Source organism: Epinephelus moara, chromosome 7, assembly GCF_006386435.1.
Source record: "Epinephelus moara isolate mb chromosome 7, YSFRI_EMoa_1.0, whole genome shotgun sequence".
Classification (NCBI taxonomy): Eukaryota; Metazoa; Chordata; class Actinopteri; order Perciformes; family Serranidae; genus Epinephelus; species Epinephelus moara.
Genome location: NC_065512.1, coordinates 1,103,539 through 1,125,901, shown reverse-complemented (window position 1 = coordinate 1,125,901; position 22,363 = coordinate 1,103,539). Strand labels below are relative to the sequence as shown.

General features: G+C 45.5%; 1 protein-coding gene across 3 annotated transcripts in view; it reads right to left on the bottom strand.

Annotated features, from left to right (window-relative positions):
• sema5ba (sema domain, seven thrombospondin repeats (type 1 and type 1-like), transmembrane domain (TM) and short cytoplasmic domain, (semaphorin) 5Ba) overlaps positions 1-22,363 on the bottom strand; it is a 270,795-nt gene that overhangs the window by 12,906 nt on the left and 235,526 nt on the right. For all 3 annotated transcript variants that reach the window (XM_050049434.1, XM_050049435.1, XM_050049433.1), the window contains exons 13-20: positions 21,681-21,798; positions 21,054-21,238; positions 18,287-18,430; positions 16,551-16,698; positions 15,425-15,650; positions 12,541-12,753; positions 4,959-5,129; positions 1,487-1,624 (exon numbers count right to left, since the gene is read on the bottom strand). In XM_050049434.1, the coding sequence (XP_049905391.1) occupies positions 1,487-1,624; positions 4,959-5,129; positions 12,541-12,753; positions 15,425-15,650; positions 16,551-16,698; positions 18,287-18,430; positions 21,054-21,238; positions 21,681-21,798 (1,343 nt within the window). The remainder of the gene's footprint in view (positions 1-1,486; positions 1,625-4,958; positions 5,130-12,540; positions 12,754-15,424; positions 15,651-16,550; positions 16,699-18,286; positions 18,431-21,053; positions 21,239-21,680; positions 21,799-22,363) is intronic.

The following is a 22,363-nucleotide window of genomic DNA, read 5'->3' as shown; positions in this document are numbered from 1 at the left end:
AATTGCAATCTGAAAAGTAACCAAAGCTGCTTAAGAGGTTATTGTGTTTTGAATGTGTTTCAAATTAAAAATAAAGGGAAACAGTGTAGGAATAACTTGTATAACGTTTTTATTAACAAATAGTAATATAAAACCTTGTTTTCCCTGTTTGAGACCTTAAAAACTAGACTGCGACTTATATTCCGAGTTTTACGGTATATGTATTAATTCACAGGTAAAAATGAACTCCAGGTGGGCGTGCAGCAGGTGAGAACAAAAATCAATTTTATATTTTTCAGAATAAAACACAGTAAAAAGATGTGCAGTATCTGTATAATACTTTGAGTTCCTTTTATTTTGAAAGTCAGTGACACCAGTGTAACCTTTGAGCCCGTGGTCACATTGGTCACCGACATGGAGGACTCCAGCCATGGCACTTTGCAGCCCGAGGATGAGGTGGCAGCCTACATGGAGTTCGGATCCTTTGGAGGTTTGATGGTGGTGGAAGGAGCATGCTAACATGTTTCCTAACCCGGCAGTGATTGAATGTTTTCACCATCCAGTCAAAGAGACGGAGAACCAGCTTCATGTGAGGGACTGGCTTACACATAATGACAGGTCACAGATTGGTTCTGGTACGGAGCTTTATGGGTGGGTGCAGGACTCTGTCTGAGCTAAAACGGAGCTAAATCCAACTTGTGTTTAAGCAATATGAGAACATGATTAACATAAAGTTTGTTTAGAAACAAACAAGCCTTTCAGTAGAGGTGGGAGGCAGAGGGGCAACACACGTTGTGCTTGTTTACTAGAAAGTTCACGTGTTTTATGAGGGTGACAAGATGGAGACATTACTGTCAGTCTCTCAGGAATTAAAAGTGCTTAATATTCTGGATGTGACGGTGATAAAAGAGGCTGGCTGGTCGTGACGTGACTCTACTTTGGTCGGACACCCTGTTTCCATGTATTCCTGTTGCTCAGTGTGATAACACTACAATGCACGAGGAACGTCATTAAGACGACAGAAAACGTCCAAATACTAAACTGAAGTTGTGCAGAAAACAGGTGAAAGGTATGCAGCCACAACTACCCACTAACAAGAGCCCACATAACCACAACGCAGACGCAGTAGACTGACCAACTGATGGCATGGAAGCTTTAATCTTCTAAATGTCGTCAGACATCAGAAATGTAGTCGTTAACAGGGCCTTCTCTGTCGTCTAAATGCACATTTGACACGTTGAGACATTAATTTTTTTTTACCTGTTGAGACAAACAGATCTGACTCGGATCCCTTCAGCGTTCTGCACTAATGTTACACAATGTGACACCACAGCCAGACGCTGGCTCGCTGTTGGGACACGGTGTCATTATGCTCCATTCAGAAGCAGCTGCTGAGTCAAGTGGGAGACCTGGTGGTAATGTTGGGTTCATTGTTCCAGTCCAGTGTTTTGGCTTCATATCAAACCAGTTTGAACATTTCCACAGCAGCTCCACCCGACCGACTCACCAGGTATTTCATTGCAGTCTCTGCGCTGAGTGCTGTTCCCGACACAGGGGGTGTTGCCCTGAGCGCCACACACCCGACTCCTCATCTGCAATCCTGAATCATCACAGGCCGACCACAGCGACCAGGCCATCCAGCCACCTGAACACAGAGAGAACAAAAAGCAATCAATATAAACCCAGACAAAAAAACAAAGCCACACCAAACCCGGATGTCCTGGAAACCAACGCGCCCACCCAAGCTGTCAGCGCCCGCGGCCACTAACCTCCCCGGCCAGCCAAACAGCCCAAACACACCACAAAGTGTTTGTGATGTAAACAGGATTGGAAGAGTAAACCCGTGGAGAGTTTGTTTAGTGCATAGCGGAGATGTTTGTCTCCCGAGCCAAGCTTTAGTGCCGTTTCCCCGCAGCAGCCGACCGAGCAGTAAACAAAGGCTCCTACCCAAGAGGAAAGAGAAAATTCCCAACTCTCAGCGTCTCCCTTTGAACCATGCACTCGCTGCACTCTTTCACCCTGGATCTAAAAGCACAGAGTAAAGGAGCACAGGCTACTGCAATGAAAGGCTGATGAAAAAGCTGCTTTGTTATTCAGGGTGCTCTCAAGTGTGCAGTTTTGGCAGAGGGTGCCCAAGTGGCGGCAGAGGACAGGCCTCCTTTACCTTTCCTATCAGTCTGGCGCTCACCGACAGGCTGCTCTGTCTCCACCATCTGCTCCCTTCTCGCCGCACAACCATCTACACACACAGAACACACCGGCCACCTCAAACATGTTTAATAACCGTGCACCAATACAGCCCGCTTTAATTGCTTCATTTATTCCCATTTATTTTTGTCACTCGGTCGACCTGCGTGATCGTACTGTTGAGTCAGAAGGAACGCCATCAGGCCTGAGGCTCCTCGTTAGTATTCCATCCCCTCAGTCCTTCCTGCTGTCCTCCATTACTGCTGGAAACTTTAATCAAATGACCTGCGACAGGGGCATCAAATATCCCTGTGACTGACAGCCACTGTGCCTCCAATTATGAATGCAGAGAGGACGGCGGCACCGGGAGGACCCCGATAGGTGACTGATGTTGTGCCCGTCAATAAACCAACAGACACAGAGACGGATCGGGGCTGGAGAGGCTGTTAGCAGACAGTCGATCGGCACAGGCCCAATGGGACGTGTTGGTCCACGTCAAACAGGAAAACATTAACCTGATAAAGGAGGCTGATTAGCATCTCGGCAAAGAGAGAAAAAAAAAGCTATTTTCCTGTCTTTGTGTGTAATTACCAGGGCAGCCGACTGTACGCGTTACTCTGCCTGTGAATGACAGGCGGCCTGATTCATAATGAAAAGCAGCTGAGGAAAAGGACAGTTAAGGGGAAACAGCTATTTAATTCAGGCAGAAATCATCTGCACTACAAGCCGTCACCACACACACACACACACACACACACACACACACACACACACACACACACACACACACAGGCGGACACGTACTCTGAAACACACACGCCCGCAGACGATGAATATTTGTCCAGGACATTTTTGTTTTTCCAGCAACATGAATAAAGAAAAGATGAAAATCACATCAAGGCGACAAAACGTTGAAGCTGTTTGATATTAAACTCTGAATTCTTATTTCAGTTCTCAGGCTGGACTTTTTTTTTGTCTTCCAGTGGATTAGCAGCAGATCTCTCATGAATATTTCAGTGTCCTTGTGGAGCAGAATGGGAATAGATGGGGGGGGGGGGGGCACAGAGGGCGTTGTTACACATCTCACACCTCATCATCATATGGTGTGAGACTCTGGGAAAAGCAAGGCTAACCTTCAAATTGAAAACCATCAGAACACCTGATTTATTTTCACCAAACTTTGGGGTCAAAGCAGCTTCTGTTTGACTTAACTTCCCACAGGTCTTCTTGTGTTATCGTCTGATATTTCTGTGGGCTGTAATCAAGCAAAGAACATGTTGTCGACTGAAATACGACCAACTCTTCAATCAATCAGTTGGTCAGTGGGTGAATAACCTCTGCATGATTTCTCTGTGTTAACTAAATCAGCCACAGTGAGCAGGGTGCGCTCGACCTGGTGGCGCCATGTGTGTCCACTGAATCCTTTTTTCCTGTCATAGCACTCGACATTTCAAACACTTGTCCTGGGTTGAGCCCAGTTACCGCTGCTCAGGCAGGTGAAGTGCCTCATGTAAAAAATATATGTGACGTCCTCTGTAACATTATTAGATAATAAAATGTGCACTGTATCGCTGCCTCTGCACCGGTGATAGTTTTGGCTGGAGACATTATCTTTTGGGTTATATATTGTTATCCTGAACAACGATAATTGTGTATTTAAAATCAGATTTAGTGCCAGCCGTAATCTAAAGTAACTGGGGCAGTAATTTTGGAAAGATTTGTTGGTTTTGAAATCATTAATGTAATTTTTCTGTACTCTGTGTAGCTCAAACTAAAGTCTGTTTATCACCATAGTACGCTTGATGGAAACATAAATTGTCCTTGTCTAATATGTACGAAAATTAAATGATAAGTATAAAAAGGCAGCGGAGGAGATCAGACCTTCGTGGAATCGTTCTGTAAATAAATCTGAAGATCCAGAAAGTTGGACATCGACCAAACCCTTTCAGTCCAGTACCTGTGGAACCAGCAGTAACCCTTCAGACATGGTACCTATTTAAATATCCCATGGAGAGAGACTCTCACTGCAGCCTGTTCTATTTTGTTCTGAAAATGTGGACGTGCAGCCTCGTTCTGTGGACGATAAACCAGGTGCAGACTTCCATCTGTGTCACCGCTGATGAGGAAATACAGCGAGTGCTGGACGGAGCAGTGAGTGACAACAACCCCGCCCACATTTAAGAGGACTGTCTGAACAGACCGAGGGTTGTGTGAGTACGAGACCTGCAAGGAGAGGAAGAGCAAGTGGAATGGCTCCTGTATGTGGCGAGAAATGTTACTAGATAGACCAGTTGTATTTAAAACAGCCTGTGTTGAACTGCCGTCACGTCACTGTGAGACGTCAGTCAGCGGGGTCGTTCATCACATACCCCCCACTCCGTCAGGCAGCTGCTGCCACAAACAGGATTCTGTGGGAAACACTGCGTTCACAAGGATTCAGAACTTCAGACGCATTATGTAATATTTCCATATGTTCATTACGACATCACAGGTCGATCTCTTTTTAAAGCTTTCCAGAGAGGTTGCCATGGCGCTGGGCGCTCCAGCAGCACAGCAGGACACGACATGGTGGGAGGCCGGGCTGTTTTCTCAGCAGGACTCTGTTTATCTTTCCTCGTATCTAAGACCTGCTTTATTCATTAGGAGAAGATGAAAGACGCAATTTAGAAAACGGGACGACACACAAATGACTCGGTGTGGGAGATGGTGGCCTGCGTGGAGGCGTGATGAAAGGACCCGGAGCAGCGGAGGCACGGCGCAGTTAGATTCTGGATTTGTGTGTGTGACCTTACCGTCGCAGGTGTGTGTGTTGCACAGGGCCTCCTCAGTGTGCAGGCCGATGCAGATGTCACCTCCGCTGGTGGGCGCAGGGCTGTTACAGGAGCGTGTGCGTTGGTAGTGACCGCCGCCGCAACCCACCGAGCACTGAGACCAGGACGACCAGCAGGACCACGCACCCTTTACTGGAATAAACAAACAAACAAACAAACAATGGTCATTTTAATGGTCAGGATTTAAAGAAGCGCATCACAAGCTCTGCCGGGTTCTGACTACACCATGTTTGTCTGTTCTGACAGTGACTACGTCAGATTAGACAACTGGAGAGTCATAAAGTCATGCCGTGACTTGGCCGACAGACATGACAGATTACGTGTTGGTCCACGACCAATCATCACTGGTCGCTTTTCACGATGTGCGTGATGTCATCATCTTATTCAGGTCCTATTATTGTTACTCTTATGTCAGTCACTGTGTCTGTTCATGTTCCAGCTGATCTGTTACTGTAGTAACATAAAAAGTGTCAGTACCGCATGCAAACTATACAAGTCACTGAATCCTCCACAGGAAGTTCCTGCAAATGTTTCACAATAAAAGCCATTTTAGAAAATGAGGGGATTCTCTCAGCTTTTAATTTGAAACAGAAACAGGAAGTGTTGAGTTTGATTAAACTAAGAACAGAATGATAAATGGTGTGGTGTGTTTGAGATGCAGCTGGTAGCCTCTGCAGCTGTGCTGAGTAAAGGCCCAGACACTATCCGTGAGTTTGATTCCTTTATATCCTCCATTATGAAGAAAGAACATTCTTTGCTAGCTTGATGCTAATGGCAGTACTCAACGGGTTGATAAAGTGCCTCTGCTGTTTCCTTTTTACTCTGTGTGCTAACGTCCCTACAGGAAATATCTAAAAGGCTGGGCTGTTGTTGTCCTACAGTTTCCATGGCAACAGATCGCTCTGTGTTCCTATTGGTCAAAGTGATGGCTGTGACGGGAGAAGTCGTGGAAGACAAAAAGAAAATCAAACATGCTAGACTTTCTGTTGGGACGTCGTGTGGCGTCCCAGACGTGGCGTCGGTTGTCGTCTACTATGACACACTACACAGGATAAAACGATGGATTATGGCGCATGACACTCATTGTCATTCACGATCTGAGCTGACACTGTACGACGCCGTGTCGGGCTATACTCAGGCTGATATTGTGAAGTCTCAACCCAGCGTTACAGTTTGCTAATGAGGACTTGGGACATGAGATGACTCTGACAGACTTGGACCTGCTCTCAGTAAACAGCTCTGCTAGTTTGATTTTGTTCTGTTTATCTGTGTGTATTTGTTGCAACAGCTGGATGTACCCCAAAATGTGTTTAACCTCGACACAGAATATGTATTAATTCATTTAAGCGTGTGCAGACTATAGACGCCACAGTGAGGACATTTTCCCACTGGTCAATAAACTGGTAACAACATTGGTGAAACTGATTACACTGGACGTTTAACAAGAAAAGATGTGTGTTGATGACGCTCAGATTCTGCAGAGCGCTGTGTGAAGTTACTGCTGATGCAAACTGAACATTTAAAACATTTAACTGGTGAAACATGACATGACTTAATATAAAGTTTGTGTTTGTAGGTGAGAGTATCAGAAATGTGTCTACAAAACAAGACAACAGTCATTTGGGCATTTGTTTGACAGTGGATCAGTTTGAAGTATTTCAGGGGGCAATAAAACAAGACGGAGCGTTCAGTGAGCTGTCAAACACAGAGCTGCAGGAGACAGGCTGCACACCTCCAACTGCTCTACCCTCAACGTTATCAGGTAAAATATCACCAAATAGGTGCTTTGGCTTTTCACTTTGACACCAAATCCTCCGCCATCGTCTTTTTTTGAACTCTCCTTATTCTGATCATGTGATAGGTGATGCTTTTACCTGCTACTCTGCTGCTGCTGCTGCACTGTCAGTTCATAATCGTCGTGTCCGTCGTCTGACCAAGCAGTGGGTACGTAATGTACTGTAATATCACCCAAACAGGGTTTCTCACACAATCATTTATTTGTGGCGGCCCACCATGACATCAGTATTTGCCGCCACATGGATTTTCTATTTTTGGAGCTGGAGAGTTATTTTGGAGCTCTGTTGGAATATAAAAACTGTTTGGTAATTCAGAGCTCCACACTCTCTGAGCACAGACGGAGCAGGAAAACACCAGAGTAAGTAAAAGTGAAATTTAGCTCTTCTTTAATTCATAAAGAAATGAACGTACGTTAGATGAATCCACCCTGCGGTCCGTCACTGGGTCATAAAGTTTGCCTTCACTCTGCTCTGTAGCAGCCGCACCTCTTATCTAATCCACTGATCATCTTTGACTGATCTGACCACAAACTGATCATCTGATCAGTTCTCCATCCTACAACTCAAACACAACAAACTGCTGCTGAGGAAAATAGAAACTCATGACCTGCTCTGTGATCACAGAGCCAGAACTCCCTCCTCTCCTCGGTCAGTTCCCACCACACACACAGACTGTAATTCTGTGGGAAAAGCTGCCGAGTGCAGAACTTTTATCACCAGGCCGGATGAAGCTAATCCTGACAGGCTATAACCAACCTATTGGAGTCCAGCTGGTGGCGCTGGCCTCGGGGAGACTACACCGCATTTGTGAAAAAATTATGGATGTCCTGCAGACACTTTCTGTCTCTTCAAAGTTTTCTTTTTCTTCTCATTCTCACTCGTGAAGTTTTGTTTTTGTCTTGCTTGGCTCTGATGTTGGTCACACTGCATCCACCCATCAGCCAAAACATTCAAACCACCGACAGGTGAAGTCAGTAACATTAATTATCTCGTTACAGTGCAAAGTTTTGTGAGGAAACCTTGTGTCTTGCCATTCATGTGGAGGCCACCTGACATCATTGCAGACCAACTACACCCTCTCATGGTAACAGCACTCCCAAGTGGCAGTGGCTCCTCCAGCACCATGTCACACCGTTAAAACTGTTGAGGAACGGCCCGACGAATGTGACAAAGAGCTTAAGAGTTCACCTGCCATCCAAATTCCCCAGATTCCTACACGATCGAGCATCCATGCTGGTTCTCCACCTCACAGCAGGAGGACTCAAGGGATCTGCTGCCAACGCCCTGATGCCAGACACCATGTCACCCTGAGAGGTCCTGTGTCCATGTCTCGACAGGTCAGAGTCAAGTCTGATCCAAAGACGCCTCACCGTGGATCTGCGATACCTCTGGGGTTACCAGCACGTCCCACAAACACTCGGCCATGTCATACCCTGAGCTCTTCGCCACATTCCTTTGGTCCTTACTGAGCAGTATTATGGTGTAACATGATGCATTGTACATTTTCCCATGTCTGATGTCCTATAGTCATTTTAAATGTCTCTTTGGGGGTTTAGTCTCTTCCTGATTTTCGCCCACTGTGTCTTTACTTTGAACCTCTGTAGCAGCGCTTCAGTCTTTCCATGGGGACTGTTAATGTTTCTGATCTGATCAGAAGAGCGTGACTGACTAATTGACTGGGTGGTTGAGTGGCTGATGTCCGTCAGACTGACTGAGAGTGGCCGCGTTGCCAGGTAACGTCACAGTGCTGCAGAAAACTCTATTAGCAGAGTGGATTAGTGTGACACTGGGAGTGAAGCAGGCTGTGGCCACTTAACTCTGACTAGCTCTCACAGCCAGCCGCCGCTCTGCCTGACTGACTCTCTGACTAACTGGCTGTTTACCTGGCCGAGTGTCTGACTCACTGAGCGACCCACCTACCTGACTGACAGCTGCTTTTATGACTCTCTTACAGTCTGCCCGTCCTCCTGTGAGGCTGAGTGATGTTCACAATGACCCGTTCTACAGGCTGTTTGTTTGGCTGCTCACAAACTCCACAAACTTTACTTTGAATCAGATGAAGCAGATTTAACAGCAGAGCTGGAGACTTCAGTCACAGGAACTTTGACCTGGTTAAGTTCTGACTTTAGAGCTGACTTGTACCGTAAAGCTTCAGTTAGTAGCCCAGGATATTATTCACTTTAATCACTGAACTCAACAGGCCTATATTTGGGACAGGCCTTTAATTCTTTCCACTCAAAACTGTTGCTCAGCAAAGATAGGGAGATACCATCAGATTATTAATTTAAACCAGTTTGAATATTACCTGTTTAAAAATGAGGCTTCAGATAACATTAATAAATCATGGATCATTCATTTGATCCAGCACACACGACACTCGTTTTACGGCCCCCGACATACCGACACAACCGCACTTCATCCTGTTGAATCCATCCTCACAACTTGGATTAATTTTTTATGAAAAACACTTTTGAATATTTTGATCTGCGGACTCTTACAGACTAAAGCAATATTTAAATTTACAGGGTAATCAAAGAACGAACACGTAATTTGAAGAAGACAACAACCTGCTTTTAAACATCCGAAAACCTCTATTAAAAAAATGAACTGCCTGGCAACCGGACAGGTCTAATTGAGGCAGGTGTTTATTTTTCAAACTGTGTAGCCACACTGAGCTTTTCATTGAAGCTTTACAGTCTTTACGCTCTTCTACAAACAGCAGCAGTGTGACGAGGTGCTGAGCGTCTCTTCTTCACAGAGTGCAACAAGTTTGGAGATTTGTTTCTGGTCACTGAGAGTTTAAAATATCCACTTTGGATAAAATGCTGAGCTCGTCACTGTCACTTTTTATCCAGCCAGGAGGGGCGGGACAAATACCACAAAGACCAGCCATGTAAATGCTTTAAATAAAGGACTTTATGTTGAAGTACAGGGGATTTATTGTTTTGTTTATTTATTGTGGTATCGACGACTGAACTCCTGGTACTGAGGCACTCCTACCTGAGACCGGACTTGGACTTGTGTCAAAGCACCTGAGCGTGGACCTGCTACTACAGATTTAAAAAGCTTTCTAATTGTCACATGATGACTTGTTACTGACATGCAGTTTGTTAAGAAGACTTCACAGATGGAGCGATGCCTGCGAGGTAGCTCAGGCATTCAGCTCACACACACACACACACACACACACACACACACACACACACACACACACACACACACGTCATACGTCACTCTCCACATGTCATCTACAACACACACCCTCCCAATGTGGCGGTCTCTGAGCTGTCTGACTGAACTGATTTTGATTATATTACAGACTGGACTCATCTGACATGAGAGGTGACGTGAGGACGAACACACAGCTCTGTGGTGAAAGGATCACTTTAACCAACACGCCATGTTAAACAATGACATCATGTCGGTACATTAGGTTTACGTAAGGGACTGATTTTAGGTCAGAAGCTCTTAAATGAAACTTATAATTGAACTCAGACTGACTGTGACTTACTGACTGACTCAGTGTCTGCACACACACACACACACACACACACACACACACACACACACACACACACACACACACACACACACACACACTATTCATTTCAATCTCCACAGCGATCTATATTGCCTCTGTCCTTCTCTCTAATCTCATCATCAATTACTATTTTGCTCTCATTCTCTCTTCTGTCAACGGCCTTGTCCTTCTCACCTGAGCGTCTACGCGGGACAGGCACACTGAGACACTCGCGGCAAAAGGCTTCCTGATTGGCTCCCTCCCAGCGGGACGTAACCAAGGCCGCTCTGCCTCAGCTTCCTGAGGTGACTCGTGTCAGTTGTTTAAGATAATCACACACAGACACCAACAACTGACATTTAAAGACAGCACAGAGCGGCTCTGCTCCATCCCATCATGAATCCTTCATTCATAAGGCAGCAGTCATGAATATTAAAGAGCAGCTCTTCAGAGGGCCTTTATCTAATGCCAGCCATCGTGTGTGTGTGTGTGTGTGTGTGTGTGTGTGTGTGTGTGTGTGTGTGTGTGTGTGTGTGTGTGTGTGTGTGTCCTGGCTCTGGTGTAATAAGTGTACCCTGTCAGTGCAGCAGTCTGTGGTCAGCAGAGCCCCGGGTCAGCTGATTATGGTTTGATGAGGAGTTTGAAATAGATAACTTCATTTGTCCAAGGACTCTTCGTGCTCGGCTGCAGCTGCTGCTAACCATTAGCTAATGAAGCTAATGATCCACTCAGCAGTATTTTACTACCACCATTGACCTTCCTCCTCTCTGCGTCTCCATCTCCATCTCTGTCTCTTAGTTGTAGTCACATTTTAGTCATGTTTATCTTTCATAGTTTTAGTCAACGAAAATTCTAAATGTTTGTCGATGAGAGTCCATGACAATTCAGTCAACTCTTTAGTCATGAGGTTGTTTAAATGTTTCAGAAATTAGACTTAAGGTGACAGGTTCAATTCAATTCAATTTTATTTATAAAGCCCAATATGACAAATCACAATTTGCCTCACAGGGCTTTACAGCATACGACATCCCTCTGTCCTTATGACCCTCACAGCGGANGCTACTGTGGTACAATATGTTGAAAGTAAAAAACATTTACAAACTGTCATTTCTCCAGCAGTGTTTGACAGGTTTAAGGGCTGATTTATGAATTATGATTTATGAATATGAATTATTTTTGGGTAAAAATCTTAATTTTTACTGATTTAACAACATGTTAATGCGTTGACACACGAAGCTGACTGTGGGCTGTCAGTCCATGTTGGCCTGCTGGTGAGTGTCTGTCACTAGTTGCAGCTTGTCGGCCTGTGTTGGCTTTTTGTGGCCAGTTCAGCCCGTCAGTCAGAGAAATCACTCTGATCATAAATTCAGTTTAGTGCACGAGAGGAGAAACAGAGGTGAGTTGAGTAAAGGAGGAGCTAAAGACCAAAACCAACTTGTTCCATAAGGTCAGATTATTTTTCTCTTCAGCAGAAACGTTCCCTGATGGTTTGTGTTCTTGTTCACTGGCGCACGGTAAATATGCTCTGATTGTGTTGTTGATGTGCTAACTGGCTAACTAGCATCAAGACGCTCTTCCTGTTTCCCTTTTTCAATGATGAACACAGACGACCGCCGTCTGCTGCTGTGGAGACTTATTTCCTCTCACACTGGCTGTAGTCTTTGTGGTGCGTTCACGTGCAACTTTTTGGCTCAGACACTTTGTTGCTGCTAGTTCTCCGAAGTCGTTCTGCTGTGTCTGGGCCTCTACACCTAAATATACGTATTCTGTAGCGGATAATATCCGAGCAATAATGCTCTACTGTCAAACAGAAAGTTCTCAGTTGTCAAAAACCTGATGTGAGCGACTTGTTATCCACCAGATTTTAACACCAGCAGCCTGAACACGTCTACATGAGAGTCTCTGCTGAGTCAGGTTTTAAATCTGACATCAAGCCACATTTTTGTATTTTGGGTGTTTTTAAAAACTGGTTCTCTCCTGTTTTCCTTTCTTTTTTAAGAAAAATTGTTTTTGAGTGTGTTTCATTTTTAAATTTTTATTTTTGTTCTTATTGTGGTCTCCACTTTGTCTCAGCCATTGCCTGTATTTTACTGTACATGTTGTGTTATTGTAATGAATCACTGGTTTGGTCCACTTCAAACAAACAAGTAAATAAATAAATGAATAAATAAAATACTGAGTCATAAGTGAGCATGAATGTAGCTGGTTCTGATGTGTCCTCACTCACCTGGACACGCCTGGACGTTACAGTCCTGGTACTCCACAGGTGACCCACGGCATGCGACAGGCGTGCTCTTCCCCTCTGGTCCGGCGCAGGTTCGCCGTCGGGTGCGGTAGCCTTTAGCACAACTCTGCGAGCAGCTCGACCAGGTCTCCCATGACGACCAGCCGGCGCCCGCCACCCTCACCACCGGCGTCTTCAGGAGCTCCTCGACGAGGGCTGGACAGGGAAAACGCTCCAGGTTAGATTAAAGTCACAGGAAGAGAAATATGTGCGGCACTGTCAGATGGAGAGTTTAAAGAATTTAAAGGTAGAGGTGGAGAATGCAGACTCTTTGAGTGTAAGTCACTCTGTGTGTATGACTTTGCCAGCAGGCATATTTCTCAGTCTGTCCTCTCTGTGTCTCTCATACATCCCAGCGTTTCCTGCTGTCTGTGTTTCATCAGTTTGTCAGAGTGGATGGGCCCCCCAGGAGGCTGACAGGGGGAGACAAGTAATCGATTCAGGGGAGAGAGGCATGAAAAAGCCACCAGTGGAGAGCAGTGGACTGTGACCCTGTGTGTGTGTGTGTGTGTGTGTGTGTGTGTGTGTGTGTGTGTGTGTGTTGCACTGTGACCCCGGCACTAACAGCATGTGGGGAGCTAACAGGAGCGCCCTTTCCACGTCATGCTCCTACTGAAGGAATCTTAGCACGCTGCTGCTGCTCACTGTCTGTGCACAAGTGTGTGTGTGAGTGTGTGTGTGTCTGTGCACACATCCATACAGAGACACTGATTATTATCCTGTCGACATTTCACCATAAATACACAAAAATACCTTTTTGATTCTCTGCACATTTTCTTTTCTATCAGCTCACTTCAGACTCAGTTCACTACAGTTTACAGGTGACGATTACTGAGCAGGCCGATCTGACACCAGGTCCACAAAGGTCAGAACCTCTGTGTGAGGCAACTGATGCAAAGCTAAAGGTGAAAAACTACTCACTTAGATGTTACAAGAAAGACACAATTTGGGGCGTCGGTGGCTTAGTGGTAGAGCAGGCGCCCCATATACAAGGCTGTTGCCGCAGCGGCCCGGGTTCGAATCCAGCCTGTGGCCCTTTGCTGCATGTCATCCCCCCTCTCTCCCCCCCTTCACACTTACCTGTCCTGTCCATTAAAGGCAAAATGCCCTAAAAAATATCTTTAAAAAAAAAAAAAAAAAAAAAAAAAAGAAAGACACAATTTAAGGAGTGTTTCTCCCCTCAGGTAGATATTTGGGATCAGTTCGGTTAAAGCTGTGAGCCACAACAGGATGCTAATTTATGACGTATTATCCGAAGGTGTGAGCGAGGGGCAGCGGGTGAACACAACTTATAGGTGCTCCTCTGAATTAGTTCCTGTTTTCTGTGTCAGTTTTGTTCATCAGAAAACTGTTGTTGCTGTCTCTGGGTAACATATTCACCAAAGTCTGCCACTGTTTATATGAAGGAAAGACTATTCTACTCTATTCCATTTTCAACTGCTTATCTGAAGCAAGGTCTCAGGGGCAGCAGGCCGAGCAAAGCACTCCAGACGCCCCTCTCACCAGCAATGTTTTCCAGCTCCACCTGGAGGACCCCGAGGTGTTCCCAGTCCAGATGACATATATAATGCCCCCGGGGCCTCCTACCAGTGGGACGTACCCGGAAAACCTGTGACAGGAGGATCCTGATCAGATGTTGAACCACCTCAACCTGAAGGAGCAGCGGCTCTACTCCGAGCTCCCTCCAGATGTCTGACTCCTCCCCCTATCTCTAGAGCCCCTTTTACACTGCCAGATTTCCGGCGAATGTTGGGCCTATTTGCCGGCCAGCTGCGAGCGTTCAGACACACAGAGCCGGATTGGTGAGTTGCTCAATTTTCCGCCTCGTAGGGTAGACATATTGGTGGAACCCTTTTGGTTTAAACAGACCGAGGCGGCCTTCTGCAACAGGAGGGTCTGTTGATAACTTGTGGGAGGAGCTGTTGATGACGCTGCACGTGCGAGCCACTGGCGGTGGATAAACAGGAAACAGCTGATAGCAGGAATTAGCGAGCAGCTAGTAGCAAGAGGGAAACANGGCGTTCTGCAACAGGACAAAAGACTGATTGGACTTTCCTGCAAATTTGCACAACTCCTGTTTAAAAAGGGCTAAAGACTGAGCCCAGACACCCTACAGAGGAAACTCATTTCAGACGCCTATATCTGTGACCTCATTCTTTCAGTCATCACCCTAAGCTTCAGACCAGGAGAGACTAACTCAGATTCAGACTGAGCACTACAACTTCTTAGATTTCATTTCACTTCATGTAAAACAGTCGCTATAGAACAAGTCCTTTTCCCGCCATGTTTAAATAAGCTGTAAAATACTCTAGCTGAAGATACAACCACAGACTGGCGCCAGAATCATTTATCAGCTGCCAAGATGAGGGCAGATAAAAGTGCTCAACGCTGTCGTTCAATGAAAAACACAAAAAAACTTTGATGTACAAACACCTGTCGCTGTTGCGTCCAGTCCACTGGCCTTTTGTGTCCATTCAGAGTGGACAAACTACACTAATGATTAATAGTCAATGATGTGTCTTGGCTAGCTTGCATATTTTTATTTGCAGCCTGTATCCTCACTTTTTTTGAGCTATGTGGTTCATTCTAAGCTAACAGGGCTACAGTGATGGTGGATACATATGTGCGTATAATTTCACTGCATCATTCTGAGAACTCCTGATGTTAGATACACCAGAGCTCACAAGTGTGAACTTCTTCTGCTCCATGTCACCACTGGTTTGTAGTAACCATTTATAAAAACAATGAGCCATGCAGCCATGATAACACTGATCTTATAGCAGCTCTGCTCTGCGTGGTGCTGGACGCCGTCAGCTGGTTAACTTACTGTCTGTCTCGCAGGCTGCTGTTCCATCGTTGGGACAGAAGCGCGTCTCCACCTTCCTGCGTCCGATCTGCAGCTCGTGGGGATCAGACAGGTGGGCGCGGCACATGTAGCGCATCCTCTGCTCCTGACGAGCTCCGCCCTGAGTCACATTGACGGGCATCCAGGGGGTCCAAGGTGTGTTCCTCTTCACCTCGGGACACGCCTCCAGGTTACAGGCCTTGTACTCCTGCAGGAGGAGGATGGAGACGTCAGGGCTGCAGAGGGTTAACTTTCACTCAGAATTTAAAACAGACTAAATGGAGGAGACGTTCGAAGCTGCGCCGGTCGCTGCTCCACACAACACCAGTTTTTAATGAAAGAGGGAAGATCAAAAGAATTCATCCTCCAGTGAACACGAGCACCCAAACCACATTTACACAACCTGTCCATTAGTTTGAGACACTTCAGTGTTACACCGACCTCTGACTCAAATAAGGTTATATATCAGTGCTGTTTCCAAAATAAACCCATCCTCATGCGCCGTGTTTATGGAGACACAGATTCATCAGTATTGACATTTTTCCGTCCTCTGTTGAAACCTGAACTGTGGCTGATCCCCAGAGACCATCAGTCGTCACAGTGACATAAATCATCCCACATTTTTCACTTAAAAACAGACATGTGACACTTTGTTTTGACGTCAAGGATCTGCGTGACATTTAAATGACATTTTTTGGTAAACAACGATCTAAATGTGGACACGTTGTCACTGTGCTGACACCAGCTGAGACATTCACGGTCAGGCCAGGAAATCTGACATGTGCGTATCTCTGCTGTCGTTTATCATCTGTTCACCTCTGTAATAATTCTGCCCTCGCTTCATTAAAGTGTTGTTTAAGTCCAGCCTCCAACACACAGAGAGGACCAACACGTACTGATTAACATTTTCTCACAGACCTACAGAAACAGCAGGTCTCTGCTCTGATCGGAGTCTGATCTGTCCTCAATCTAATAAATACCTGCTGATGAGCCTGATTGATCTGTCACACAGGCAGAGAGAGAGGTTTTACGTCTCAAGGTCGTTCTACGCTGACAGATGTTTTATTGTGTGTGTCTATCTAGGTGTGTATTTGTGTGTGTTTCCTACCAGTGCACATCCTGGGCAGCTGTTGCCATTCTCACAGGTGCGGACCCTGGAGTGGACGCCGCCCCCACACTCAGTGCTGCACTTGGTCCAGGAGCCCCACGGGGACCAGAAGATCGGCTGAGGGCAGGACACGCCTTCATTACAGAACCTGAGGAGACGGTGGGGGAGAGGAGGAGGAGGAGGAGGAGGAGGAGGAGGATTGTGACAAAAATACGGACTCAGAAGGAGCTCCAGACTTGAACCAGAGTTTAAAGCTGGGTGGGTTAATTTAGGCGTCATTGTGGCAAATCCCATCATAAAGTTTGAGCATATTGTAATTCAAGTGGTCAGAGAGAAAACTAGACTCCTGTTCTTCCTCTTGGCTCTGTTTTTAGGCTTTAGAAATTACAGCCGTAATGTGAGACTCTGCGTGCACATGTCTCTTCAGTGAAAGCCTGATTGAATGGAGGAGAATCCTGCAGAGAAAGTTGCTGTTCCAGCATTGCCAACAACTGTCTCCACTGCAGAGCAACCCAACAAAGAGACGGACTGATCAAACAGAGTCTGAAAGAGAGTCTGACAATAAACTAAATAAAACACGTGTCAGTATCAGTGAAGAGTTTCAAAGATGGAGACAACATGATGCTAACAGTTTAGCCTTCTGCTAACAGGAGCCAAAGACTTCATGTTCATGGTTCCAGGTTCATGTTTATGTAGCTAACGTTAGCGAGAGCCTCAAATCACAGTGTGTCCTCCACCTCACTCCCTGCTGCTACAGACCACCTCGCTCCAGAGACAGACCCCCAGTCAGCAGCTGAAACAACCTGAATCCAGAATGCGTAAATCCTTGCTCCAGGGATCGGACAGCCCTGACATCCTACCAGATCAGCTAACTTTCTGTTGCTGCTGTTACACAGGTTAGATGCGGTAATGTTTCTGGCCTCCAGCTCCTGCTGTGACACCAGGAGCTGGAGGGTTTGTGCTGGCCGAATCCAAGCCGCTACATCCGCTTACTGAGGGTCCGTCTCTAAAGATGGTTCCCGCTCTCCTCTTGGAGAAGCAGTCCACAGTGGCGGGGAGCGAGGTGGAGGGAGCGTGGGGTGGCTAGCAGCTAATTCTGGTCTCATTTCTGATCTGATAAAGAGAGAGAGCGGGGCAACGAGGGGCTGAGGGAATGAGCTGTGTGCAACTCTATAATAAAATAAGATTAAATAAATCAATGTATGGGAAACATTGTGTTACTGTATGAAGTGTGTGCATATGTCTGTGGTCGTCTGGTGGGAGGAGCTTAGGATAGAGAGGGGAGAACTGCAGGAGGAGGGTGGACTTTAAAATGCTGCCTTTTTGATTTTGCCTTTTCTAGATTTCTAGCCAACCCAGCTTTAACTCTACATCATGAGATATCACCCCTAATGACACTTTAACATATGTAAACTATATTAATTCCTGCGAGTGGCTCTGTGAGTTAACGTCACTCCAGCCTGGGACTTATTTGAGACGACCAGACTGACCTTTCCAGATTTCCTGTCACTCCAGCTTTAAGCCACAAAAACAATGACCTGATTGTCTCAAAACTGGACCTTCGATTTTAAAGTGAAAACACTCAAATCTCAGGTTTTGTCCGTCTCACAGGTCCAACATGACGAGGAGGGTTCTGCTGTACGTCCATGACAGACGCATCTGATCACTGCCGTCTCTCCAGAGCATCAAAGTTTGGACAGTGACTTAATGAACATAATTACTGTGGTCCGTCTCACCTCTCGTCCCTGCTCGGCCCCACACACACACGGCCGCCATGTCGGGGTGACGGGTTGTTACATGAACGCTGCCGCAGCTCGAAGCCCGTACCACAGGTAGTGCTGCACTGTCCCCATGACGACCAGGGCGTCCAGCCTCCGTTTCTATGGCAACAGACACATGGAAAAGTATTAGCAACCTATTTCATAATGGTTCCAAAAGCTGCATAATTATTCACCAATGCTTTTAGTATTATTCTTTCACAGGATGTTCTCTAATGCGAAAGAGAGGGGGAAAAAAGAAAGCGCCTTTTAGCTCGGTCTAATCATTACTCTGATTCGTTGCTTCTGGAAACAGAAATGCAAACACACACACGGGGAGCCCATTCTGACTGGGAAACATTCATTCAATTTGCTTAAGTGCTTTGTTCCTGGGTAGCACTTCTCATGATTTAATTGCCACTTTCTGCAAAAGCACAATTCAATTTCGACACCAAGGATTAAATCTGGCGGAGCTATCCGGTGGGATGAAGGTGCCTAAGCTCTGTGTCTGTGCTCTGCTCTTGGTGCGGCTGATTGGCCAATTCCCCCGCAGACACAGGCGAACAGAGGTGTCACAAGGAGAGCCGGATGTCACCTACACTTTCTAATAAGATTCCTCACGTTCATGATCTTTCTCATGTTCTGTCAGAGCGCAAATCGTACCCTGAGGTGGACGCTTCAAAGTCAGCCAGGACGTCGCTGCTGCAGTATCAGAGTTTAGGAAAAGATATTCTCATTTACAAAATTAAAGTTTTAATGTCCTCAGTCACAGCAGTGAAATAATTTGGGCCAGAGTGCGTCATAACCTCAATTTGTACCGTGACTTTTTATGATATCCTGTAGCTCTCATTATAATGCATCATTTTTAATATTGGATATAATATAATTCACAGCTTTAGTCTTGTTTAAACAAACCAAGCCTCTTTGTGAAGCACATTTCAGACACAGAGACGAGCTCCATAAGGCAGAGACATCAGAACAGCAGTTTAAACATGATGAAGAGAACAATGAAATCAATTTAAAAAGGAAAATAAAGTGCAAATAGACAAAAGAGAGCACACAAGTTTAAGTAGAGTCACAGAGCAGTAATAAGATGTGATGGCTTCATTTAATAAAGGAAAAGTGCAGAAGACAAATTAATAATCTGAGTATGACGATTATAACCATGAGACTCATGTGATTCAGATATAACTCCCCCAGCTCTGTGATTCATGCAGCACATTTGCACAGATGAGCAGATGAAGTCTGTATTTTACATGAACCATGACACAGCACCACTAACTGGGATGTACAGAGTTAACCTCCTTTATCTTTTAAAGACGTGTTAAACAAACGGAACAGATTCTGTCAAACGTCTTTTGAGATGTTGCTCACCTTTTTTCTTCAAGATTATTTTTTGGGGCTTGTCTTTAATCAATAGGAGAGTATTAAGTGTGACAGGGGAGAAAGTGGGAGAACGACATGCAGCAAAGGGCCACAGGCTGGAACTGAACCCACAGCTGCTGCGGCAAGGACACTGCCTTTGTACATGGACGCCCATTCTACCCACTGAACTACTGGGCGCCAACAGATTTCGCTCTTCTGATAGATTTAAATTCGCTCTGAGCACAAGATGCTGATTCACACAGGACTCATATCATCACATGATCTCTGTGTTTGGTGAAATATGGTCGGTTGTTTGTGGTGAAATCTTTACAGGTGATGCTGGTCCTGTGTGAATCAGGCTGTAGTCACTAAAAGCAGTGTCTCTGTGTTCTGGTTCTGACCCGAGGTACTGCTGTCTGACTGCTTCCTGCAGATCTGAGGGGAACTACTGGATCTATATTCTTCAAATTAATTTTGCCCCGAGGCTTCTCAGTAATTTATAAACTAGCGACAGCACTTTAGAATCTGTTCTTTAACTAACTGGAAGTGTAAAGATTTAATGTTCTCCTGGTTCTCTGGCATTTCTGAATCTGCTGCACTTTGTCATTTTTAGGAAGACAGGGTAATAATTCATCGCACTGGAGACGAAGGAATAAATGAGGTCTTCTAAAGCTTGTCTGAACTTTTAGTTTTTGGTTTCTGATGATGATGAAAATCAGATTTAGATACGGTGTTGTGGTTTTGACCTGCAGGTTTGGTTTTCACTCCTCGTCGTTCTGCAAACAAGCTTTAGAGAAAACAGAGTCAGAGAGTCAGAAAATATAAGAATTTCTTTCTTGTCTTTTTTTCCTCCATTGATTAAAAACATGTTCCAACTTGTGCATTCATGATACTGTAGTCATTATATTATTTTTTTCTAAATATGATGGGTCTGTGATTGGACGAGTCATCCTCAGTAATTTAAAACTTTATTTTATCAAATATGTCTAAAACTAGGGGCGCAACGATCCATCGATGTGGATCAATGCAAAGATCAGTGATCCTGTATCATCTGTGCAAAGTGAAAATCACCATCTTTAGATTACACGTCCTAGATTTTGCTCTCGCCGTTCTTTATGAGCTTTTTACCCACTCAGTCATTATGTTCACATCACTGATGGTTATTTATCAAAACTCTCACTGAGTAAATATTTTCTGAAAGCTCTACAGTCAGCTCTACAGTCAGCTCTACAGTCAGCTCTACAGTATCGTCTCAAAGGTATTCAATCAAAAACATCATGATGTTTGATTTTCTCCGTATCACCCAGCACTCATTATGGTCATTACACGTGTTGGCCGTTGTTGTTTCATGATCAATATAAAAATCTTTTCCTCTCCTCACCTGGAGCAGTTGGACACTTCGATGGTGGGGCCGTCGCAGTTTCTGCCTCCGCAGCGAGGGGCGGGGCTGTCACATGACCTGGAGCGGCACAAGCAGGAGCTCACACCATCCACCCCGTCATCATTGTTGCAGGGTTGCCATGGCGCCCAGGGCCCGAAGCCCCCGTTGGTGGTTTGGTTCCTCAGCTGGAAGACAAACATCAGTCATGATGAGAATGAGACGAGGTCAGCAAACATCAGCGGCGGTTATTTAACCATCCAACACTCAGACCGCTGAGAGGTAGTTTTAGAGTCGAGCTGCCAGACGGGACTTTTCCTCCAAGACGGAGCGAGTTTCCAGAGGATTATAGACGAATACATTTACTGCATTCACTTCACTTCAAATTCAATCCAGTTGATCTCAGTAAAATCTGATCCTTCTCACTTCAGTCCTGTTCACCTCCTCTCCTTCCTCTGCTGCTCCTACATCCTGTCCTGTATGACACACACTGTGAGGTCATTCATCATGGATGACACACGCCACTGTGACATATGAGACATCATCAGGTCGCCTGAGTCTTACAGGTCCCATGAGAGCACATGTGTCACCGCCGTGTTACAGTAACTGCAGCAGTGACGTCACTCTTACCGGACAGACGGTGATGTTCTGCTTCCACTGGCTCATGTTGGAGCTGTCCTCCAGCGTGGTGCATCTGCGCTGCCTGAAGTCCCAGCCGCAGTACGGGTCCCTCGCCTCCAAGCACAGCCTGCAGGGGACGGGAGGAGGAGGAAGAGGAGGAGGGAGGAAGAACATGTTGTCAGCAAAATGAGGAGGCTTAACTGTTAAATTAACACAGTGCACATTAATAAACATCAGAGCAAAATGTACCAGAGTGAAACACAAAGAATATTTTTCATCTGTATTCTCTGGACAGACGAAACAATCAGCTGAAAACAGCAAAAAATAAACGAATAATCGTGATTAACAAACGTATTTAAGGAGCGACTTTACACCCAGTTTCAAGCATCTGCCTCCCTGTAAGATCACACAGGAAGTGCTTTTCGTAACAGTTTTCAATGAGAATAAAATGTTTTGCTCTCTGTTTTTACGTCTCTAGGTGCCTGTTGTTTCTGCCGGAGCGCTCTGAACTCTGAGTAAAAAACTTCAGCTCAGACGCCGTTTACACGTGGCCGGCTATTTTCATAAACGGACATTTCACCGTCTCCGTTTTCAAAAAGATCTTTGTTTACACTTACCCGTGTATATATACACAAGAGCATGCCAAACCTGTAGGTGGCAGTGTAACGAGAAGCTCAAGCCTTCCATGTATC